The following is a 25,389-nucleotide window of genomic DNA, read 5'->3' on the forward strand; positions in this document are numbered from 1 at the left end:
TAAAGAGACTACTGTTGGCAATCTTTAGGAAATGTTAAGAATTGAGGAAGTTGTTGTGTTTTTTTTTTTTTTCATTGAACAAGAAACAATGTTTTAGTGCATCTAATTCATGATGTTTTTCTATAAATGTGAAACATATTTGGCATTCATCTGTAGCTCAGATACTTCTAAAGCCTAACTCTGATTTCTGATTTGCATTTTTCTGCATTCTGGTGAAATATCTTGTAGATCAGATCATTTTTTCCTTTCCTTTTCCTTTTGTTTATTGTTGGAATTTTTTTTCCTTCTTTCTCCATTGACTAGTTTCACTTTTTTTCCCCACAATAACGTAGTGGTTGCACATGAAAACAGTCCTGGTCAGCTCCCTTCTGCAGCTGTTCTATTGTGAAGTGCCTCTTTGTTTGAGCTATTGTGCAACTGCTGGGATGGTGACAGTATCCCAGGCTGGCTCTGGCCATGATTTGAGGACTGCTGGTGGGCTGGCCAAGAATGAGTAATCAATCTGCCACTAAACACTGGGAAAGAAATGGAAGCTAAAGTGATGTTAAAGTGATTGCTTACTGTTGCTGGGCGTAAGCACTGACAAATAAAGTACTCATTAATAAAATTCCAATTCAGTGATGCAATTATGCATGGTAAATGTGAGTTGCTATTGGTTGTTTCTTCTGGCCTTCAAGGTCATGCATTCATTTTAGTCTGAGCAGAAGTCATGCCACCCAGTACAGCTGCACTCTTACTTCTTGCATGATACAAAGTAATGGTTTAACTGATTACTTTTTGAGCAGCAATGTACTACAAACCAGAACTGTAAATTGCTCTGTAAAAGTGCTGCATAAGGCAGATTGGGTTTGTGCACTTTTTTTGTGTGTTTTCCACTTTACTTTTCTAACATTTTCTAAAGAGTCCTGATAATTTTGTTGAAGTGGATGCTGTTGCTGTGTGGCAGTTTTCAAAATGAAAAAAAGATGGCTTTTCTACACTCCTTTTAATCACTAACTCTTTTTTCTTGAATTTGTTGGTTTCCAGTAAGTCAAGACCTTTAATCTCATCTTGCATCGTCTATAATAAATCTATCTTGATTAGTGTCAGCTACTAAATTTCAAAACTAGTCCTGTATTGATACATATAGTATTAAAAGTTTAGTTCAAACATCAAAGTGTAAGTGATGAGTAGTACTGTAGTGTAAGAAAACTGCATTCAAAGTTGGTAGTTTTAGTACTTGTGTTAGGCCTTTTGTGGGTTAACTGAAACTTCCACTAATTAACTTTGTTTCCACTTATTCTGAAATGATGTAATTTTCCAGTTATGTAGGGTATTGGCTACTGTTGACCAGAAAAAGTAGATTTCAAAGTTTAAAGTACTCTGAGTTTCAACCAGAAGTTTTACTTATAGGACAATACATGGCTTGATATACAATGCTCTGAAACTCTTCATGGAGATGAACCAAAAACTGTTCGATGACTGCACACAGCAATTTAAAGCAGAAAAACTGAAGTAAGTTTTCATGTCAGTGTGTCTGTCTGTTCTTGAGTAATTTGTTCAGAGTGCTTTAGCTCTGAAAAACAACTGTCATTAGTGGGAAGTTGCCCATTTGATTTCAGTACAGCAATCTCAAAGTTGACTTGGTGAAATTTCTTGCTATATGTGAACTGTCAATCTTTTTAACAGTAGGATGCCTCTTGTGGGCTTAGACCTAATACTGCTGGGGTCACCATCTTCCTAAAAATGAAGTTTTTGAGAGGGACACTGCTAATCGTGGAGCCCAGTGTAGAAGATCTGTTAAACAGTTCAGTTCATATCCTGTGTTTATTTTAGCATGCTTTATTTACCTGGTGTTATTTTCTTTCATGTTGTCACTCTGTCCCAAAATACTTTTCCAGTATTTTTCAGCATTGCATTGTGTTTGAGCATATCTTCATGTTCTTATAAAAATTACCTAAAATCAAGTAGTTACTGTATTTAATATGGGGTTCAGACTTTATCTGACAGAAGAATCCTGCTCAAGTGAGACTGAGAAGTCAAAAGTGTTAGTGGTTTGGATCTCATTTTAGGAACTGGGAGCGTAGTTAGAAAATGGGTCCTGAAAATACCTAGATTTAAATTTTATTTTTAATTTAAAAGTAAACAGGGACTCTTTCAAGTAGTGGTTCAAATTGTACACCTACTTTAAACTGATATACTGGAAGTGGTACAGAGTCTTAATGTAGATTGATTTGTCCAAGTTTTAAAGTTCCTTATTACATTTCAAATAGAAATGAGCTTGTAGCATAGCAATTTTTAAAGTGTGTGTGTTTATAGATGACAAAATTGTGAGCATTGGCACTTTTAAAAAGTCTATAATTACCTTTTCCCACATAGCAAATAAGTGGAATCCCTTTTAAATGAGAAATCACTCTTTTCCTCTCTGTTTTTTAGGAGTTTTTTGGGTGGTATTTTGAGTGTGAACTAAAGCAAGGAGAGTGCTGAGTGACATGGTAGCAAAACAAACAACAAAAAAAAAACTCCTACCACACAAGAACTTAGGGGATGGTTAAAGAGTTCTTTCCTCCCAGCTTGAATTAAGTTGAGAGCTGGAGACAAATTGTGTATGTGCTTGGATGCAGCTGCTCTTCCTTTTTTTTTATCCTAATGTTTGGATCAGCTGCTCTATGAATTGAAGCCTGAGAGCATTTTTAGCCCTCTTAGTTCAAAGTTCTTTTAAATTCTACTAACTTTCAAAGGCAGGTGATTATTCCGGTCTCTGCAATAAGATGTTTATTTGTAAGAAAGAAAGTCAAAAAACCCCTAGATTTTACCATTTCAAATTATGTTAGGCACAAGGAAACAAACCCTTCCTACTTTAATTAAAAAAAAAAAGGCATTCTGGCTTATCCTCTTGGCTTGCAACTCCCTAGAATGTGCATCGTTTTGTTGGGTACTTCACTGTTAGAGTTCAATTCAAAATGTCCCTGGACCTTTTCCTTTAAGCTATCATCTGAAGCTGTTGGGCTGACAGTAAAAATGCCTCACCTTTTTTGTGGGCAGTTATTGACTTCTTATGTTTCAATATAGAATTCAAGTATTATAAAGTTAAAACACAAAGATGCTTTTGTGACATAGATCAAGACTTCTTTCTGTTTTCATTTTAACTCTTTTAGCAATGTACACTTAATTAAAGATAAACTGCTATCAGCCAGTTTGTTGCTTTCCTGAGAAGTATGAGATTTTTTCCCTTTTAATGTTGATTTGAGGTCATGGGGTATTGATATGATGCAAGTTATGTCAATGTGTGCCAACAGTGATGTTTTGGGCAGTAGACTAAAGTGGGCATAGCTGAATAATTTATTCTGTTGAATTCTTTTACTCCTATGTGATTTTTTTTTTTTTCCAGAGAGAAGCTAAAATTGAAGGAACGGGAAGAAGCATGGGTTAAAATAGAAAATCTAGCCAAATCAAATCCCCAGGTATTTAGAAAAGATTAACATGTTCATGTTTAAATACTTTAGTTGTATTAAATATTAGTGGGGGAAACAGGTCTGACTGATCATGGAAATAAAGCAATTTCACTAATTGTATTATGAAAGATATACAATAAAAGTACTTTTAAAATTTGTAACCTTTCTCTTGTGCAAGTAATTATTTTTAAAAAAAAAAAGGTTTCTTAAAAGTATGATATGAAATACTTTTTCCCTTTCTTATAATAGGACATATACTGTATTGCGGTTTGAAAAGTTATTGTGCAAAATTATGGAAAAATATAGAGATGCCATAATTGGTCTCTCTTGAAAAGCTGTTTTGCAAACAATATATTACAAAAGAGATGTTTCTGCAAACTGTGAGTTATGACTGGTCAGTTTTCCTTTGTGTCAAATGGATTAAAGTAATATTGTACGTCCTTGTCTGCTGCTTTTGTTCTCATACCTGCCCTGGGCCGGTCTGCTGGGGAACCTGCACCTCAGGTTCTTCCGAAAGGAAAACATCCTGTCAGGCATTACTTGATGTGAATCAAATTCTGATAAACAAAGGTCCTTTAAACTACACATTATATTTTGAAATTATGGGAGAAGGGAATGTTTGGCCTGGGTTCCCCACGCCCTTAATTTGCTTGGAGAATGCTGCCAGTTTTCCTTTATCTCAGTCATAGGGTTTGCTGCTGCAAATAAAAAAACCTCAAACATTTAAATTACTTTACAGCCAGAGTTTTACTATACTGCAGCAAGAAACTTAGTGTACTGTGTATTTCCAACACCATCTAGCTGAGTTTAAAGTAGTGAAACCATACTCTGTAAACAGAAGTGGGACACTTTCTGATCTCAGTGCTATTTTAAAACAGAAACCATGAGGTAATCTTTTTGTCTAAGGAGGAGGAAATTCATACATGTTTTTTTCTTCTTGTGGCGTTTCTCAGGGAACAATTACTAAACTACTTAAATAAGATCTGTTAAAATTTAAAACAGAAGTTGACAACAGGTCAATTAAATTACTCAAAAAGGGCTATTCATGTGAAAGCAATAATTGACTTTTACAAAATATTTATCTAATGAGATAAGCCATACAAAAACCTTGCTTGAAGAGTACTTGATATACATGGGCATTTACTATCACAAACAATGAACTGTTGCATATTTGGCTAAATAAGGGGGACTGAGTTGTAGGCAATAAGAAAAAAAAATTTCTACATGCATATTTACTTTTCTTAGGAAGTAACTTTATGTAAATGTATATTTTCTGAAACTGATTAACACAACCATAATACAGTATGTTCTGCATAGTATACTTGAAGAGAGCTAATAATTAGAAGCAATTAATTAATTTTAATACTGAGTGCTCCACTGACTTGACATAAGGATATAAATGCTTTTAGTGCTCTAGATAATGGCTTTTAGGGGTTTCTTTTCTTCCTGGAATTTCTTTTAACTTTTTAGTTTGTCTAATGACAATTCTTGTTCTTCAGAGCTACTCCTGACTCTGCATGACACAAGAATAAATTTTGAGATTTTAGAATAACTATAATCATTAAATCCATGCATTAAATTATTAGTGTACACAGATACTAAAATGTTTATGAGGAAAAATTGATGAAAAAGTCTGCATGCATAAATGAGTTTTGAATTCAAGATCATGTACACCTCATTGGAATTAAAATATAAAATATTGAGATTGCTAGACTGTAGAAGTTTTTACAAGATTTTTTTTTTTAAATTCGCAAAATACTTTTATGACTTTTACTTTCTGAAAACAGAAAAGTTTAATATTTTGTTTTGAAATTATATAAATGTATATTAATTATATTTGATCTTTTGACAGTGTATTTTCTCTTCCAACACAAAATTGCACCCTAAAGTAAAATCGTTGTGTTTGGGTTGCTACACTGTTCACAAATCCCCAGACAGTGTATAAATAAGGTTTCACATAACTAATTGCCAAAGTAGACATTACTGGCAAAATCTGAGCATTTTAAAATTCACTCTCAGATAATCAAACCATGGGGGTTTTATGCTCACTTGTTTTTCAGCAGGCTGTTTCTGCCAAATGAAAGTATTGGAGTTCCATTCTAAAATGTATTACTTGTGCCTGGAAGCATAAGATATCGAAGCTAATCTCAAATAACTAGTCATATCATTCAAATGCTCAAATGCATTCTAAGTATTTTAGGTATTACTACTAAGAATGATTATTTTAACACTTTGCATTTTATTAGTACCCGACATACAGTGACACGAGTTTGCTGAACAGTCCTGTTGCAATGGAAACAGATGGGCCTTTAATTGAAGATTTGCAGACGCTGAAAAAGACAGTGAAAGAAGAGGCTTGTCAGGTAAAGCCTTGTGAAGATAGCAAAGTGCTTTAATTTATTAATTGTTTTTTTAAGTGACTGTTAATCACAGACATAAACTTCTGTTGTATTTTCAGCCTTGTAACCATTTATCCTGGAGAAATACACTTTATCAGAGCTGCTGCTTTCAAGTGATACTGTAGCAGCCAGGAATACAGTGTTATGTTTCTAATCTAGGAAATCCACATAATAGTTTCTTTTGACATTTCTTCTGCAGAAACTTTGGGGTTTTTTTCTCATAGGAATAGCTTTTTGTGTCATGATGGGAGCAATAATTATGCCTTGAGGATAGCTAGAACTATAACTAAAATCTACCACATCGTGTTCTAGTCTCCTCTCTATAAAACAGCTTTGTTTTTTCATAAGAAGAGCTTGTCATTAGAATTTCACTGTATTTTGTACATTTTTTTGTTTGTTGTTCAAAGCTTTCTTAGTGGCTAAAGCTTCTGTGTTTTGAAAAGATATGTAAAGTGTGCATTTGTCTTGCCCACTCATGGGTCTTGTTCCTCAGTCCACCATCTGTCAGGTTCTGTTACCAACTACAGAGCAAGGACTCTCAAGGTCATTTCCATCCTTTTTGTCTTTAGCTAATGCTCACTAATCTTCAGATATTTTTAATTTATTAAGTTAAGTGGAACTCGAATACCAACATTCAAACTAGATATTTCAACTTGGAGCTCATGGAAAATGGAGAGGTGACAGGATGTATTGCAGTATCACTAAGATTTCTGGTGGAAATATATACTATATAGCACTATGAATATATATAAGTCCAGCAAAGTTTAGAACCAGAGAAATGGAGCTGGAAAGAAGGGTTGAGATTGGAGATAAAGTCTGTTAATTTGAACCAATGTATCCAATAAGACGTTTTATAAAAATATGTGGTCAGCCTTACCTCTTGCGTCACTTTCTTAAAATTCTGGTGTCATTATCCTGCAAGATTATATTTTATTTATTACTTGTACTATGGCATTTTGGATGAAGGTCTAAATTAAAAGAAATGCTGAAATGCCCCTAAGACATGCTCAATGATTGTTGTTTTTCAAACAATTCTGTATGCTGTGGATTCCAGCACATTACATGTTAACCTTGGTGGCTGAATTACATCTCTATCCAAGGCAAAGGGTGAGGTAGCATTCTCCTGAATGGGAATGCTCATTAGAGCTAGTCAGTAAGCAGCACTGGGCTTATTAAAGTTTCTAAACCTCTGCCTTGCTTCAGACCTTGGATAGCTTAGCCAGGCCCATGTGATGGGGAGAGGGGCCTCCTTTCACTCGCTCCAGAGCCCAGAACCAGTGCTAGGTACAAGGAGAAAGGTACAAGCAAAATTATTTTGCCTTTCCTTGCTCAGAAAGTGCGCAAGGAGTGAGTGAGATGATTAAAGGGTTATAAGCGAGTTTTTCAAAGGCGAAGATCCTGTTCTAGTGGAGATAACAGAATGTTTTCAAACAGTAATCCTTACTATTAGAAAAACTTCTGGAAAACTATGAGAAGTATAAGCTTGCAAGAGGATGGATGAGTTTGGGTCACCAGGTACAAGAATTGATACAAGGATTAGAGTATCTCAGAAAGTAAGCTAGGTAGCATCCCTGCATCAGTCTTTGAGAGGACACTGAGGGACCATTGGATATCGCTTGCAAAGTACCATCAGAAGTTAATGTTAAAAGGAGCTACTACAGCTGTCAGGGTAAAAAGGCAAGTCAAAAGGACAGCTTGGTTTGTTTCTTAAATGAAACTTCAAAAAGGAAACTGTTAAAATCTATAGAATTGCAGTGAAAGTCAGGTTTATGCCAGAGGTCAGCAATGTAGCACAATGTCCGTACTGAAGAGGTGATGGAGACTGGGAAAGTAGATCAGGAATTTTTTTCTGTACCAGACTGTGTGAGCATTTTTAGTGAAAAATGTTTGCCACAATGAAATTTGACCATTTTTGAGCATGCTAGTAAATCAATGGCTAAGTAAAAGCCAGTCAGGTTTTTTGTAAGGACTTCTTTGTAGAAGAACTTGAATAAACAGGAAAATTAGGGTAGGTGAGAGAGACATGGAAACTACATAAAGGCACCATTACATAGTTTAAAGATACTTTGATAGGAATACTGTGGTTTTGAAGAGCATTGGTAAAATTGATAAAGTGGTAGTAATGTTGTGATTGTTAATAATTTAGAATTTCTTAGTTGTTTTAATTTTTCCTCTGAGCAAAATAATTATTTTAATACTTGAAACTGCATAGCTGGTAGGGTAAAGAGCAGAAAGTAAAAACTTCTTCCCATATGTTTTCTGTTTCTTTTCCCATAAGTCAACATACTTATGTGCAAGAAATATTCTAAAGTAATGGTTTAGTAATTAATATATTTGGCCAACTTTGTTCTATTTTCATTTCAGGCACAGAAAGATCAGAAAAAAGATCGTCCTCTTGTGCGACGCAAGTCAGAACTGCCTCAGGATATCTATACCATGAAAGCCTTGGAATCACATTGCAGAGCTGATGAATTAATATCACATGATGGGCATTAAACTATTACAGTGAAATATTATTTTGGAGGAAAAGTTTTTTTTTTTCTGGACTCAGTTCTACAGTAGAACTTACTTTTTTGTGCCATACCAATCAGTTACACAAAGTCAAAGCTTTCTTCAACCCAGTTCTGTAGGCAATAACTTTATAATAGAGTATGCAGCTCAAGATTAGTAGTTCAAACAATGGTAAATTACCCAGTTCCATTTGCAGAATATTGGGTTGACTATAATCAAGTGGACACAATTTCCTGGAGGTGTTGTCATAGTACCAACTGGCTGATAACTTGCAGTTTTGTAGTCTTATTTGAGAAAAGCATTCTATAAACTCTTTCCGTCTAAATAAGTGAATGACCAATGGTTGGTACTAATGATAAATGTGTTTTTCAAAAATGAACTTATTTCAAATATAAGTATTAAACTTTTTCTAGGATTTCTCAGCTTTACAGTTGTTTCCACATTATTGCTGTCCTGTAATATACCAGCAGTTTTGAAAATACACAATTATTCTTTCGTATTCTAAAACATGGCTTACAAAGTGGTAACATTCATGACAATCCTCAGTCATCATTCCTTTCTAAGAATTCTGTAAATTCATTTCTCTTTTACTTAGGATAAAGATATATATATATCTATATATACCACATCCTAATACTTTATGTAGATTTAAAGCCATATCTTCCAGTCTTTAGTGTATAATATGGCACCAGTATTCCAGGTATGAACTGGTAGAAGATTTTTTCCTAAAATGCAAATTTGTTTACTATGACTGGGAATAGACTGAATATGAAATTTCATTTTAAGTTTTTTCAAGTCAATAAAATAACTCTTTTGCTGTTTTCTCCCTTACCTGAGCTTTTAATACTCAGCATTTTTCTTGGGCTCTAGGAGTTCAGTATTCTGTGGCAGATACTATGTGTGATTTCAGTTGCATCAGTTTTTATCTGAAAGGTGAACATAACCTTTCAGGTAACACAAGATCATAAGCTTATTCTTTAAAAAAAAAGGAGAACAGACTCTTGAATTCCATTGTACTTCTTTCTAAATGAGTCTAAGAGCTGAGGAGATAGTGACCATAATATTTTACCGTGAAAATATTTTTGTTGTTGTTGTAAAGAGCACACGTGCTGCAAATACACCTCACAAGTGAACTGAAAATGCATCTGAGTTGCTGATGATCTTCAAATGCTGCTATATATTCCACAAGATTACTTGCATGTAATGAGCTTTTTGTTGTAGATGGAAAAGCACGGGAGGAAAATCTCTTTAAAAATATAGTGCTTTGTCTTCAATATTTGATTTCTCTCAGGGTGGCCAGTATTTTGACTTACTTATCCTGCTTAAAAGCTGTTTGAAATGTGTTCTGCTATTCTGAATGGGTGATTAGTTTCTTTTGTCTCTGGCAGTAACATGATATAACTTAATGTTTAATGTCTTGATGCATAAAGAGATAAAAAACGTGGCTTCTTTAAAAACAGTTTTTTTCTACTTTTTAAGGAAGTATAACATCTCCTGCATCCATAAAAAAGAATTGCGCAAAGCAGACATTCATAGTAACCTTGTGCAGATGTAGTGCCTGCTGTTTGTTGGTTGCATTTAACATTCAATTTCCAATATTTGTTACGTTGTCTATTGGAAGAAAATTGTGAGTGGTAAATATTGGCTTACAACAACTTAAATTTCAAGACCAACCCGATCTTTTAAGTGGAATGTCCACTGTGTCTGAAAACATTTCCTGTAAAACTTGAAAAGAATATGCTTTACCATTAGGATAAACTATATGAAAGCAGTTTAAAGATGCCTTCTCCTTTTGAGGGAAAAAGGGTGCTTTTTTAATTGTGTAAAGCAACGTCTACGTATTTTGATATACCATTGTTTGAACTTCCATCTTTAGCTGGTAGATTATCAGTTACCTTTGATTTTGGGTGTTCAGTATGTTTGTGCAAGAGGTCGCTGAGAGGAATTATTCCTGTGTTACCCAAGGGGGGGATAAAAAAAAAAAAAACAGCTGTATATCAATGTTTGATTGATTGTGTGATGCTCAACGTATAGGAACATCTTTCACTGTCTAGATTTTATTTTTGTTCTTTATTGAAGATAAACACTCACCAAAAAGGGAAATATTGTGGTATTTTTTAAGGCTTGAAGATCTCTATAAAGACATATTTTGAAGTTCGGGCCACTGAACATTTGCTTAGGCAATATTCCAAAATCTATCACCACTAATGGTTTAGCATGTTTATTATCAATATTTATATACTTCTTATCATCCTGTACTAAACAATTCTAAAACTAATACATCCAAAATAAAAAGAAAAATTGAAGTAGAATTTTGGTGACTGTTGTTCTTCATAAAGTTCTGTCTGACACCTTCCCCCATTTTCCAAAATTACACCTGTACATCAGGAATGTCAAAAGTAATATTACAAGTGTCTTTTTAGTGTGGCTTTAGTATGGCTTCATTTTAATATTGTACATACATTGTACCTTGTTTTATGGTAATAAGTAATAAAAATGTAGACTTCATATTTTGTACAGAATCGTCCTATGTACAGAATAAAAAGTTCCTAGAAACAGCAAAAATAGGTAAGTGGCACAATTATTTTTCCTTAGACAATATCTGTAACATTATGCATTAGTGGAATGTTAAGTTCAAATGTACCTACATATTTTTTAACATTTTGTAATTCAATTTTTTGTTCTGGCATTGTTTCTGAAGAACTTCATACACCTGCCATTTAATATGCTTTTATCTAATTTTAAAACTTAAAAAAAAAAAAGGTGTATTATATGGACAAATAAAGAACATGTGAATTTTACTTGCTCATCATGAAACTAAATTTAACACAGGGCATTTGGGGGTGTGTTCAGATTATCATTGTTTGCACAGTCAGCTGTACAGATGAAAATAATTTCATAAATTTCAAAAAAACAAAAGAAATATGGAAAGACCATTACTAAAAAAAAAAAAACAACCACACACACACACACACACACACACAAAAACACCAAACAACAAAAACCTCGGGAATAATGAATATTCAGTAGAAAAAAACAGACTTCAGTTGTATAGCACCAATCAGTACTGAAAGGAATTTGCTAGAACTCCAGTCTACAGTTATGGAAAACGCACTGTTTATACCACAGAATTTTCCCTGTAACACTTCTATGTTGAAAGGCTTCAAGCAAAGTAGCCAAAAAATCCGGGGTATATATTTTTGGTAGGTGATGGGCGGTCAGGTGGCAGAGATGTAGGGAAAATCTTAAGTCTGCGGTAGGAGTTGTCTTCCCTTTGCAATCCATAAAAGTCTTCAATAGAACTGAGAAAGTAACTCATATAAAGCTGACATTGAATAAGGGGAGGGTTGGGGGGGAAATTGGGAGGGGGGGGTGAACCTGGGGTCAACAGCTGACTACTGATTTGAGTTATAACTGTAAGATTTGAGTTACAAATTAGGTCTTTGCGTACTGAAAGAAATGGCTTTGTGCGTGAGCTCATCACATCATGAGTGAAAAACTAGATATTGAAACAACTGAGGATCCAGTCATTCACTTTAGGAAATTAGGGTCAAATATCTCTCAAAATGCAATGTTTTTAAACTACTGACAATGATGACATTTTTCCCATATAAATACCTCACTGAGTTGCAAGCATATTCAGGAAGTGACCTTTAATCCTTTCTCTCTAAGGGAATCTTTGACCAACAGCCTTTTTTGGCATTGCTTTCATGGGCTGGCTTTGTAGAATTGGAAAGGAAGGTGCTGGTGTAGCACACATTGCTTGTGTTTAGGGGTTTGTCAGGTTTGCTTTATGTACCTCCCAAATGTACTTACAGGAGATTGCTGTGATTCCAGGTTATCCCAATGTTCTGGATCCCATTATGGGCCACCCACCTGAAAGTGGAGCATTTCTGCCCCTCTGATCTTGTCCTTACTGTGTGCAGTGAATGTGGAGACTGACTGTGTATAGCTAATTAAGAAATGCCATTCTAATTACCACATCACTGTCTCCCTGGATTAGTTTCTTTTCTATGAGGAGACTTGGCTCAAGCTGTTCTTTACCTTGTGAAATAAAGCTTTGATGTAGTTAAACATTTTGTATGAAGAAATTCCCAAGGGAGGATTTACTGTGGAGCTAAAGAAGGTAATGCATTATCCCTTCCCCTCGCAATTGAGGAGCAGCACGACTGTTGCTGGCTTTCCTGGGCCCAGGCACGAGGGAACTGCACTCACTGCCACACCAGTGAGGGCTGTGCACACACAGCGTGAGGGTTCATGAGCTGTGGTGGTGAGGGGAGAAGGCTGCCACTGTTTAACTACAAAGGGGAGAAGGGCATTGCCTCACATAATTGCCTCAAGCTATTTTAGGTATTTTTGTGAAAACTGCACTGACAGGGTTCATGCTTGCATGAAAAGTTTGCTATAGTAATTTTTTCTGTTACCCTTGCTGTAGAATTAAAGATGCAAGAGGATTAGAGATGAGAAAGCAAATTATTTGCTCTAATGTTTACTTGTTTGGGTTTTTTCCTGTGTTTTTGGTCTCAAATACTACTAAACTATTATTAAGGATAGGAAAAAAACCCTTTTTATTTCTCCTGAAGTTGTTTCTGTTATAAATTGTGAAAAAGTTTTTCTTTCTATATATCATGTGGCATTTACCAGGAGCAAATCTTATCTGCCTTGACAAGTCGTAGTTCTCATTCTGATTCTCTGAAGTACTTCTCTTTAGTTAAATTATAGGGCATATGTGTCATACTGCCAGTCTTGCCCTTTGGATGACTGATTTCAGTGGCTTCTCATACCTGTGAGAAGGGCCAGGTCCTTTGTGTATCCAAGGAAAGGACATCTGTAATTAAGCAGAGGAAGATCAAGGCACCTGATTTTTCACCCTGATTGAGCAAGCTAAAGCCTTTTCTCTCCATAGGCTTGAACTGAACAAGAGAACTTGTGCAAAAATCTAGTTTGTCTTGTCTGCGCTTCAAGTTGATATCTTCCTCCCATTCCCTTTGGCACAGTAGATAAGGGTGAAGTGATTAAAGGAATACAATACCTACACTAGCTTTTAGTTGCAAGTAGACTAACATTTAGATATCAGAATTCAAAACTTGTTCTTTATGCCATAAAGTCTTGTCACACATGACACATTTCTATTTTTCAAACCTACTATAAGATGAGATTTGTTGGGAGATTTTTTTGACCCTACTTTCTCTGCAATTTGGCAGCAATGTATATAAATATTTACTTGAATTGTGATTTCCTATCGCTATCCTACATTCTTCTCCTTACTTCCTACCTTTCCTTATCTGTATTTTTTTCTGGCAACATGAATGAAATATTGTATCTTACTTTGTAAGCTACAAAGATTCTGTGAGGTTTTGGTGCAGCGGGTGATGATTCCTCTAGAAGGACAAAGATGCCAATACTCGGAACCATCGCTTGAGCTCACCTCCAAGGAGATGCCAAGTTACGCTTCAGATGCATCAAAATCGCTCAAGAATATTATCAACACCATTTTAATGAACATCCTGAAGGCCACAATGTTAATTTAGCCTGTGTTTTCGGATTCTTGGCCTGTGCTGGCACTTACTATGTGGATATAAGAAGCAGCTTATTCTCCCTCCATGGGAAAGTAGTCAGGCACGATCAGAGATGGGATAGCTTTGGAATTCAGACAGCCTAGAAAAATTGGCTCTTTTTTTCATGTGAAAAGCAATCCTAAAACCTAACCTTCATAGAGAAGGATGATCAGGTGTGAGCAAACTAGACTTTGGAGAATAGCAATAGAGAAGTGTTTTATTAAACACTGTCTCAGTAACTATTCTGTAAATAGAATATTCAGATTAGTACCTACAGCTATTTGTCTTCATCAAAAATAAATTCTACCTTTCTAGTGGAGGGAGAAAGTGTTTAAATGGTTTTGATTCATCAAAAAACAATCACCTCTTTCGGTGCTTGTGGTTGAAACTTACTTGCTGAACAGATCTTTTTTTTTTTTTTTCTTTTTCCCAACCAAGAAGATTTGGTGTTTCTATTAGTTTAAAAAATCAGTGTTTTGTCAAGGTTCAACGGGACTCATAAACCCTTTAGGAGCCTACTTGGCATGCTTTTTCCCGCAGTAGAAATGGAGGAGCCAGGGTATGTGGCAGAGCTTTCAGGATTCCTAGTATTGTAGCCGGACCTAGACACTTTTGCTGAGTTACAGTTGTGTAGTGGCTTACAAATCAGGACTTTTTTTGCCTGGCATGATATTCCACCCCAGCTTCCTTCTTGTGCAGTACATCTGAACAGATCCTGGGCCTGAGGGTCTCCACATTTCCCTATTTATCTATCCAAGGAAATGCATGTAGGGTTCAGAGGCACTTTTTTGTGGTTGGTTTTTCTCTTTTGGGGGCAACATTCCCTTTTCGACATCCATATGAGCAAAAACTGGAGTTTCAGTTTGTAGGTCACCCACCATCCCTAGTGTACTTTTGGGAAGTCAGTGGAATTGCTCGGAACTTCATGGCTCCCTCTCCCAGTTCGCATTCAAATGCCAGCCAGGACCAGGGGAGGAGGGGACTGGTTGAAGTGCAGAGAAACGGGATCGTCCCTCTCGGTGACAGTGAGCTAAACTAATCTAATACCTCAATCAGTCAAAGACACTGGGATGTGGCAGCTGTAAAAGACCTTTAAGAATTTTTAAAAATTATATTCTTTATTTTTTAATTAAAATCCCCTTTCTCAGTGATGTGCTTTTGGTCCCTGTGTGTCCTTCACGTTTGTGAAACAGTCTCCCAAAAGACTGGGATTAATTGTTTGGGTGCTGGATTCATTAAAGGATAATTGCAGGGCTGGCTGGGCTGCGTTATATAAAGCCGATTCCCCCCCACCCACCACCACCTCCCGTGGTACCAGAGGGGGGCGGCTCTTCACTAAAGAAGCCTTGCAGTTGGCCTGCTGCTTTTTTCATGGGAAAATGTCACTTGTGCCATCTGTCCTTAAGGCTTCTGGGTTAATTTTCACGTGAAATAAACATTTTTCATTTGGCCAAATGAGCCCCGGGACTGCTTTGTCTTCCAGGTCCTGGGGTGGCGGTGGCAGAACATGCCTCGCCCGGGCGGTGCTGCCAGGGCGCTGAGGCCTGGATGTGTGTGTGGGGGGGAGGATTTTCCCCTTCCCGCTCAGATCCCGCACTCTCCTTCCAGAATAAATCACTCAGATAAAACCCTTGAAGAAGGGTTTCCCGAAGGGAACCCTCCAGTACCTGAAGGGAGCCTACAAGAAAGATGTAGAGGGACTTTTCACAAGCACATGTAATGACAGGACAAGGGGGGGATGCTCAAACTAGAAGAGAGTAGGTTTTGATGAGATATAAGGAGGAAGCTTTTTGCTGTGAGGGTGGTGAAGCACTGGAACAGGTTGCCCAGAGAAACTGCGGATGACCCATCCCTGGCAGTGTTCAAGGCCAGGTTGGGCTTGGAGCAACCTGGTCTAGCAGAAGGTGTCCCTGCCCACGGCAGGGGGCATGGAACTGGACGATCTTTAAGATTCGTTCCACTCCAAACCATTCTGTCATTCTATAAATAGAATCGGGAGGCCGCGGGGAGGCGGGAGGAGCCGGCGGAAAGCAGCGGGCAGGCGGGGGAGCTGCTCGGAGGCTGAGGGAGGCGGGCGGGGCGGGGCGGGCCGCCAGTCCCAGGCTCCCCTGCGGTGCGGCCGGGCGGGGCTCGCAGCGGCGGGCGGGCTCAGCCGGGGCGCGGTGGGGCGGGCGTAGCGCGGCGTCGGCCCGTATCCTCTGCCTCGGCATGTCCGACTCCGGCGGCGGCGGGGGCGGCGGCCCCGGCGGCGAGGAAGGCGGCATGGAGGTGTCGGGCTCGGCGGTGCAGAACGTGGCCGACGTGTCGGTGCTGCAGAAGCACCTGCGCAAGCTGGTGCCGCTGCTGCTGGAGGATGGCGGCGAGGCGCCGGCGGCGCTGGAGGCGGCGCTGGAGGAGAAGGGCGCCCTGGAGCATATGCGCAAGTTCCTCTCCGACCCGCAGGTCCACACGGTGCTGGTGGAGCGCTCCACGCTCAAAGGTGAGCCGGCAGTGGGGCCGCCGCCGTGGCAAAATGGCCGCGGCTGCCGGAGCCGCCGCCCTGCCGCGGGTGGGAGGGGCGCGCCCGCCGCCGCGGGGCTGCTCCGCCTCAGCACGGCCCGGCCGGGCACCGCGGGACAGGGGGAGAAAGAGAGGGAGAGGGAGAGGGAGAGGGCGGGCACGGCGCGGGATCGGGGTCGGGATTGGGAGAGGGCGGACACGGCGCGGGATCGGGGTCCGGAGAGGGCGGTGGCAGCAGAGCCCGGGCTGCGGGCGGGTCCCCACCGCCGCCCAGCCCGGCCTCCGCCGCCTTTGTTCCGGGGCCTGGTGGATGCTCGGCGGGGCTATGAGCGCAGATCTGGGCGTGCTGCGGCTGCAGCCGCCCCTGCTTGGAGAGGCACCGAAAATGCTTCGTCAGTCAGCTGTGGGTGCCGTAAGCTGCTGTGGAAGCGGCGTCCTTCTGGGCGAGGCAGGTAGCCGCGCTGAGACGAGCAAAAGCACCAAAACCTCGGATAAAAGCAATATAAATACCCCAAACCTGAATAGGCTTGTAAAAAGCGTGGTATCACGGTTAACTAGCGAGACCCCGGAAACTGACAAACGAAGATGTGGACCTTGCAGTGCCTTTGTTTAGTCACCACAGCCTGGTAGCGGTGCTGCTTGGGCTCAGAACCGCATCAAGTGCTGCATTCAATTCTCAGCGGCTAAGCTGAGACTCCGACTCGAGTATCTTTGTTATTTACATGCTACTGTTAACGTTTATTTAGAAAACTACTTTATTGTCAACGAATCTGTTGCTAAATAGGCTCTTACTGTCACAGAACTCAGCCTAATGAACAATGACAAAACACGACTAGGCTTCGACAATAATGCAGACTCTTACTATTAAACATGCCCCTGCAGCCTGTAAATGTATACCTGCCTGCCAGCCTGAGTTTGCAAAATTTTAATATTAGGCTTCTGGATCTCTACTCCTAGTGTACTGATGGTTCCATTCCTGCAGATATATATCAAATCTTAATATAGTCATACTTCATACTGCATTATTTAACATGTCAACAGCCACAGTTTAACATAATTGGATGTATGCTCTGCAGTTGCTGCTCACTGAGGGAAGCATGAATAAGGTTCTTCTATTTGCTGTCTATTCACTATAAACTTAAGATGTTGCTTAAAAATACCCTGTCTTTGTTTATCTTATGCCTGTTTGCACTGATTACTCTTCTGCTTCCCCTTCCAAAGTTTGAGACTTCTTTTTCAGCAGGGTTAATTTTCTAGAAGGAAACAAAAGAACAACTGTCTTTATGAATTCATGATACAGTGTTCAATAAGATTTAAAGAAAACCATTGAATATTAACAGGCTATGCAGATGATTTCTGCATTTGTCCTATGCCTGGCTCATGAAGTCAGTTATCCTTACTTCAGATTGGAAGGATAAATAAAAGACAGTGGTGATCAGTTAGCTCCAGGCTTGTGGCATACATATTGTTATATATTGTTTTATATATATATATATACACACACACACATGTATGGTTAAAAAGAAATTGAGACATTCATTGCATATTCCAGAAGCTAAATGCTAATTTACGATATGTAGAAGGCATTTTTATCTGTGTCTTCTGGTTTAATATCAGTTATTTGGGCAGAGTGGATTTTCTGATTGGTAGCTAGTCTTCATACTTAACAGATCTGGAACCTCCACCAGCATATGGAGGTCTTTTTTCTGACACTATTAAAAGCAATGTTATTATTGAAGCTTGTCCATGGATTACATAGCATGAACTAAATTATTGATTACAATGAAACAGAAGCCATGTTTCTGAGTAATGAAAAAAGCTCTCTCCTATCACCAGCTACCCAGCCTGCCAACAGCTTTCATACGGGTTCCTGTGGTATCTAGTGCAGTGTTGTTCTGTGACCGGGCTTCTGGTCCTTGGGATCACAGCTGTGACACCCTGAGGCTGTATCTCCTAAGAGGGGATGAAAGAAATCAGGATGAGAGTGTACTGCCATGTGTCCAGAGTGTCCTCCAACAGGGAGTAACCTTCTGCACCGAAATCACTGCATTGCAGCATGACTGCCTGCATCCCCAGCAATTACATCATCTGTGATGCAGTGGCTGTGGTAATGCCTGAGTACTTCCCATGGCTTGGCCTTTTGTTCTGTCAGGAGGTGTTTTTTTTTGTTCAGAGACGTAATTTCCAAATCATTTTCGAAGGAAAAGTCTGAAAATACAAAGCCACCTTTGAAAGAAAAAAGCAGCTGTTTAATGTTCTCGCTGAAATGTCGTTATCCTGACAGCTTATCTCTACAAGTAAATGCACATTCTGTATTGCAGATTTCTCTCTCAGAATGCAAGTTATAATTCACTTGTTTTAATGTTTTATTGGGTTTTTATAGCAATCTAAAAAAGTTAATGGAGTTTGTTAAAAAAACAATGAACCCATTCTGAATCTGAGAGATATTGCAAAGCTACATTTGACCTAATTTAATTAATTAAGTTGGTGTGGAAATTAAAGAGCAGAAAATAGTCTGATAATAGCAGAAGATGTTTGAGAGGGAGTGGCAGATGCGTTAGAAATGAAGTATTTCTTACACAGTATATTTTTTTGCAGAGGATGTGGGAGATGAAGGAGAAGAAGAAAAAGAGTTCATTTCCTACAGTATCAGCACAGACATTCATTATGGAATAAAGTCAAACAGGTGAATTAGTAAAATAGATTTAACATTTCTACCCTATTAATGCAAAACCTGCACAAGCAGATTTACTTACTTTACCTGCAAATTTACCTCCAATTTATCTAGTGCTTTCAGGCAGTGTTTTTATTCAAGTGGAGCAATAGCTTTTCAGAGTGGAGGCTCTGATAAAATAAGGATGTGTCATGAGGCTGAAAGGAACGGACTTAGGACTTCTAACTCTGCAGTTAAAGAACAAAGTTTTATTTATTTGGCATGCATACAAATGTAACAGGTATAACTTGGGTTCAATAATCTTCAGTTACATCTGACTCTTAAATATTTGTCACTTGTCTGGACATATGTTGAGCTCTGAAGCTCTGTAAAATGTGTGCCTCTTTGCTGTGCCCTTACTTCAGAGTCCTTATTGACAGCTCAGTTTGGCTGATTGCTGAAGTGTAAAGATGTATTTATTTGGAAGACTTGTATTCGACTCTCTTAGAAGAAAGATTATGAGGTGTGATAATACAGATTAGCATTTGACTCCTAAACTTACGCTCAGATCAAAGCTATTCTAACTGTCATTTAAGCTCCAGATGATCAGTTACTAACTCTCTTCTCTGCCCTGCAGCCTGGCGTTCATTAAACGTACACCAGTGATCGATGCCGACAAACCAGTGTCTTCCCAGCTCAGAGTGCTCACTCTCAGTGAAGACTCTCCGTATGAAACACTACACTCTTTTATTAGCAATGCTGTTGCTCCCTTTTTCAAGTCCTATATCCGAGAATCTGGCAAAGCAGACAGGTAATTCAGTATAAATACTGCATTTCTGTGCTATTGAATTGAAGTTAAGTGTTTAATGCAAAGAAAAACCCAAACCAAAACAGTAGTAACTCCTCAAGGTGAGTCATGTTCAATTGTTTAGGCACACAGTTGCACATGATGCTGTTGCTGACTCTTGGAAAGCAGTTCAGATGGCCTGAATGTGTCGTGTATGGGTTTTGTTTTGGCTTCTGACACAGAAACATCTGTGCTTTTTCAGGGACGGAGATAAGATGGCTCCTTCAGTTGAGAAAAAGATTGCAGAGCTTGAAATGGGCCTCTTGCATTTGCAGCAGAATATTGAGATTCCAGAGATCAGTCTGCCAATTCATGCAACCATTACTAATGTTGCCAAGCAGTGTTATGAACGTGGAGAAAAACCCAAGGTTACAGACTTCGGTGAGAAGGCTGAGGATCCGTTGTTCCTCAATCAGTTACAGTCTGGAGTCAACCGCTGGATTAGAGAAATACAAAAGGTAAAAAACCAAAACAAAGCAAAAGAACCCAGAGAAACAGCTAAGTGCTTACCTGTGTAGTACCGTGTATCTTCTTCACAGTTTAACTCGTAAAGTGCTGATTCATGCAGGATACTCTGAAGATCTGAGACCAGTTTTCTGAGTCACCAGAAACACTATTCTAAATTAGGCTAAGTCTAGTGTAGAATTAGGCTAAACTTAGTTTAAATTTGGGGTCTAGTCTAAATTGTTCTACAGGTAGCTGAGAGCATGACTGTTTTATATGTATTTTAGTAGGTTTAAGTAACTGGCAGTAATCTCATGAATTTTGTAACTATTCTTAAAACCTTTACAGCAGATTGAGAGAAACAAGTCTTGTTGATTTGTTTTGTTATTTCCTCTAGTTATTTCTTCTAGTTTCCTCTATAGTTTTTTCCACAACTACTTCTCAACAGTTGCTCCAGCCCTATCTTGTAATCTCATACTCCTGCCTGTTACTCTTCAAAAGAACTGCTGTTACTCAAAAACAGCATCTCTTGTGTACTACTCTGGATTTTTTTCCCTCTGTAAACACATGTTGCTCTTAGAACAGTGTTGTTTTTTCTTACATGAGAGCTTAAAACATTTGCCTGGCTCGTTTGTCATTAACTAGAATACAGGCACTGATCAGGAGAGCAGGCAGGTGACGTTTTTAGGCCATGCTGAAGATATTACATGAAGGTCCTAAAACTGACCTTTGGGACCTCTGGAATTAAACTTTCTCATGTGTTGCGTGCAGCTCCTACACTTTTCACTGAATGAGTGTCAAAACTGTCTGAAGTTAGGTTATTAAAACGTAGCAGATGTTACGTGTTTCAGTTATATTTAGTAAGTTTTTACAGTTGAAGCATATAAATTAAATGCTTTTCTCCCTCCCTTCTCTTTTACTTTGAAGGTGACCAAATTAGATCGAGATCCTGCATCAGGCACTGCGTTACAGGAGATAAGCTTCTGGTTAAATTTGGAACGGGCTCTGTACCGCATTCAGGAGAAACGTGAAAGCCCAGAAGTTCTTCTGACGCTGGATATTCTAAAACATGGCAAACGTTTCCATGCAACTGTCAGCTTCGATACAGACACAGGTAAAATACCTGCTCAGTAACATTTCTCACAAATGTCCTACAGAACTTGAGCTGTTACTAAATTTGAGCATCGTGGTACAAAGAACAATGCTGGTAGAGGAACCTTAGTCTAGTTACAGCTACAAATTTGGTTAAAGAAATGAAAAGTTATATTCAAAATCTCTTTCGTTTAGGTCTAAAACAGGCACTGGAAACTGTGAATGATTATAATCCACTGATGAAAGACTTCCCACTGAATGACTTGCTGTCTGCTACTGAGCTGGACAAAATAAGACAGGCCCTTGTTGCAATATTTACTCATTTGAGAAAAATCAGAAACACAAAATATCCAATCCAGAGGGCATTGCGTTTAGTAGAGGCCATTTCAAGAGATCTGAGTTCACAGCTGCTTAAAGTGTTGGGAACCAGAAAACTCATGCATGTTGCCTATGAAGAATTTGAGAAGGTATGTTCATGGTTTTGTGATACTCGTCACTGTATTTTTGCATTGATCAGTGACTTTCTGGAAGGATTTCATTTGGGAGCTGAAGTTCCTATTCTAAAACTTTTTTCAGGTAATGGTTGCATGCTTTGAAGTATTCCAAACCTGGGATGATGAATATGAGAAGCTGCAAGTTCTACTCAGAGACATTGTGAAAAGAAAAAGGGAAGAGAACCTGAAGATGGTGTGGCGTATCAATCCTGCTCATAGGAAACTCCAGAGTCGTCTTGATCAAATGAGGAAATTCAGGCGTCAGCACGAGCAGCTGAGGGCAGTTATTGTGAGGGTCCTGCGACCTCAGGTAACTTATTAGTTGTTATTGAACAGAACTCTGTGTGGCTCCTTCAAGACTGCTACTGTTACTTAGGGAAGTTACCAACACGAAACAAATGTAACATTACATTTCACTGTCTATTTCCAAAACCAGTTTAGTTTCAAACCCCTGCTAATTGGCTTAGCTTTAATTCTGACTTACATTGCATAATACATGACCATGCTCATGTTAATAAACACAGCAAGTCTAGACATATAAATCCTTGAGCTTGGCTAAACCACAGTGGAAAATGAGATTATGCTGCATAGTAATGGAAGTTTGTAAAGTAACTGTTGCCCGATTCCTACTGGCACTTAAATCTGAAACATGACTGAAAGTTTGTTAAGGATTTCTTACTAATTTGTAGGGGGGCTTGCAAGGGTTTTTAGAACAGGCTGTGTTTAGCCATTTTTAGGCAAATTTTGAAGCATGCAACTCATTAAACTGTGATTCTAATGCAGGTAACTGCTGTTGCCCAGCAAAATCAAGGAGAGGTACCTGAACCACAGGACATGAAAGTAGCAGAAGTCCTTTTTGATGCTGCAGATGCTAATGCGATTGAAGAAGTCAATCTTGCTTATGAGAATGTTAAGGAAGTAGATGGATTAGATGTTTCCAAAGAAGGTACAGAAGCCTGGGAGGCAGCAATGAAGCGCTATGATGAAAGGATTGACAGAGTTGAAACAAGAATAACTGCCCGTTTGAGAGATCAGCTTGGTACAGCGAAGAACGCCAACGAAATGTTCAGGATCTTCTCTCGGTTCAATGCCCTGTTCGTCAGACCTCACATCCGCGGTGCCATCCGTGAATATCAAACACAGCTGATCCAGCGTGTTAAAGATGATATCGAGTCCCTTCATGACAAATTTAAAGTACAATACCCCCAGAGCCAAGCGTGTAAAATGAGTCACGTCCGTGACTTGCCTCCTGTGTCCGGGTCTATAATTTGGGCGAAACAGATTGACAGGCAGCTCACTGCTTACATGAAGCGTGTTGAGGACGTCCTTGGTAAAGGCTGGGAGAACCATGTAGAAGGTCAGAAGCTGAAGCAGGATGGAGATAGCTTTCGCATGAAGCTCAACACTCAGGAGATCTTTGATGACTGGGCAAGAAAAGTTCAGCAGCGCAATCTTGGTGTGTCTGGTCGCATTTTCACCATTGAAAGCACTCGCGTTCGAGGTCGAACGGGAAACGTCCTGAAACTGAAAGTCAACTTCCTCCCAGAAATAATTACACTTTCAAAAGAAGTCCGAAACCTGAAGTGGCTTGGCTTCCGTGTCCCACTGGCAATTGTCAACAAAGCTCACCAAGCAAACCAGCTCTATCCATTTGCTATTTCTCTCATTGAAAGTGTCCGCACGTATGAGCGAACATGTGAGAAGGTAGAAGAGCGTAATACCATCTCTCTGCTGGTTGCTGGCTTGAAGAAAGAGGTGCAGGCTTTGATTGCAGAAGGAATTGCACTCGTGTGGGAATCGTACAAACTTGATCCATATGTACAGCGGTTAGCAGAGACTGTCTTCAGTTTCCAGGAAAAGGTCTGTTTTATCTTTCAAATTCTGCACAATTTTTATATTTATAGACATGCTTCAAGGGTAAATGTGTGGTTATCCAAAAGTCAAATTGGGTAGCTGAGGACCAGTTCAGTAGCTCTTGGGTTAAGTACGTGATTGATCAAAATAAAGATAAGTGATTAACCATTACTGCGTAATTATTGTTGTCTCGATCTAACCTGCCAAACTAAACATCCTGTTTTTCCTAAACCATTTTAGGTGGATGATCTGCTCATTATTGAAGAGAAAATAGACCTGGAAGTGAGATCATTGGAAACATGCATGTATGATCACAAGACTTTCTCCGAAATCTTGAACAGAGTTCAGAAAGCTGTTGATGACTTAAATCTTCATTCATACTCAAATTTGCCAATTTGGGTCAATAAGCTGGATATGGAGGTAGGTTTGAGATGAAAGAGTAGTATATGTTTAGAGGAGAGATTCTTCCTAATATCTAATCTAAACCTATTCTCTTCCAATTTAAAGCCATTACCCCCATCTTATTACTACAAGTCCCTCTGCAGGTTGTCTCTGGCCCCCTCAGGTATTGGAATGACTTAGTCAAGGAGCACTTGGTTCTTTGAGGTGCCATAAGTGTCAGAATATATTGATAACGGGTATATTCATGCAGTGAATATGCAGATTTTTCCTACATTGTGTCTTATTTTCTTCAGATTGAAAGAATTCTGGGTGTTCGTTTGCAAGCTGGACTGAGGGCCTGGACCCAAGTTCTTCTTGGACAAGCAGATGACAAAGCAGAAGTTGACATGGATACAGACGCTCCTCAAGTGAGCCATAAGCCTGGTGGTGAACCCAAGATCAAAGTAAGCTTTTTTGTGTTGTTTTGGGGTTTTGTGGAGTTTTTTTGTTAGTTTTTGTTTGTTTGGTTGGTTTTTTTTTCTTATTGTCAGTTGTTAATTGCAGGAATTATTTCTGAGGCTTGTGTGGGAGGTATATATTTCTTCTGCATCTGTTTTTGGAGGAATACTTGCCTCCTCCAATTTAGGTGCAAGTTGATTTTTCAAAAGTGCTAATGGAAGTCCAGAATTGTTGTCTGCATGTTGTAGTATCTGCCAGTAAAACTGATGGCTTTTATTGTTTCTGCAGAACATTGTACATGAACTAAGAATAACCAACCAGGTGATATACTTGAATCCACCAATTGAAGAGTGTAGATACAAACTTTACCAAGAAATGTTTTCTTGGAAGATGGTAATCCTGTCACTACCAAGAATTCAAAGTCAGAGGTATCAGGTAGGTGTAATGGAACTGTATCTAAGTCTGAGCAATTACCTTCACTTTGCAGTTAATTGTCCTCGATATGTTAATGTGTTGCTCTAGAAGGGGATGTGTATCACAAGTGTAATTGTGGTTCTTAGGTTGGAGTGCATTATGAGCTGTCTGAGGAAGAGAAATTCTATCGTAATGCATTGACAAGGATGCCTGATGGCCCTGCAGCTCTGGAGGAGTCATACTCAGCTGTCATGGGAATTGTGACTGAAGTGGAGCAGTATGTCAAGGTAGGAGGCTGACACCATGTAATGCTACACCTAAAATGAACGTGGACTTTTATTTTCCCTGGT

The 25,389-nt window shown here is 39.0% G+C and overlaps 2 protein-coding genes across 3 annotated transcripts in view; both read left to right on the plus strand.

The window, feature by feature from the left end:
• PPP2R5C (protein phosphatase 2 regulatory subunit B'gamma) overlaps positions 1-11,145 on the plus strand; it is a 79,639-nt gene extending 68,494 nt beyond the window's left edge. Inside the window, exons 13-16 of one of the 2 annotated variants that reach the window (XM_027893590.1) lie at positions 1,393-1,494; positions 3,371-3,443; positions 5,681-5,797; positions 8,198-11,145. In XM_027893590.1, coding sequence (XP_027749391.1) covers positions 1,393-1,494; positions 3,371-3,443; positions 5,681-5,797; positions 8,198-8,329 — 424 coding nt within the window. In that variant the 3' untranslated portion in view covers positions 8,330-11,145. The remainder of the gene's footprint in view (positions 1-1,392; positions 1,495-3,370; positions 3,444-5,680; positions 5,798-8,197) is intronic. The other variant, XM_027893591.1, reaches the window with a different exon arrangement.
• Positions 11,146-16,076: 4,931 nt separating this feature from the next.
• Positions 16,077-25,389, plus strand: part of DYNC1H1 (dynein cytoplasmic 1 heavy chain 1) — a 46,406-nt gene continuing 37,093 nt past the window's right edge. Inside the window, exons 1-12 of the mRNA XM_027893592.1 lie at positions 16,077-16,381; positions 19,000-19,087; positions 19,692-19,865; positions 20,104-20,359; positions 21,273-21,459; positions 21,633-21,904; positions 22,014-22,241; positions 22,715-23,791; positions 24,026-24,205; positions 24,481-24,630; positions 24,914-25,060; positions 25,186-25,326. Coding sequence (XP_027749393.1) covers positions 16,111-16,381; positions 19,000-19,087; positions 19,692-19,865; positions 20,104-20,359; positions 21,273-21,459; positions 21,633-21,904; positions 22,014-22,241; positions 22,715-23,791; positions 24,026-24,205; positions 24,481-24,630; positions 24,914-25,060; positions 25,186-25,326 — 3,171 coding nt within the window. The 5' untranslated portion in view covers positions 16,077-16,110. The remainder of the gene's footprint in view (positions 16,382-18,999; positions 19,088-19,691; positions 19,866-20,103; positions 20,360-21,272; positions 21,460-21,632; positions 21,905-22,013; positions 22,242-22,714; positions 23,792-24,025; positions 24,206-24,480; positions 24,631-24,913; positions 25,061-25,185; positions 25,327-25,389) is intronic.

This window comes from Empidonax traillii, unplaced genomic scaffold (assembly GCF_003031625.1).
Source record: "Empidonax traillii isolate 1590-97213 ecotype Southwest subspecies unplaced genomic scaffold, ASM303162v1 scaffold398:size1781980, whole genome shotgun sequence".
In the NCBI taxonomy this organism is placed as follows: Eukaryota; Metazoa; Chordata; class Aves; order Passeriformes; family Tyrannidae; genus Empidonax; species Empidonax traillii.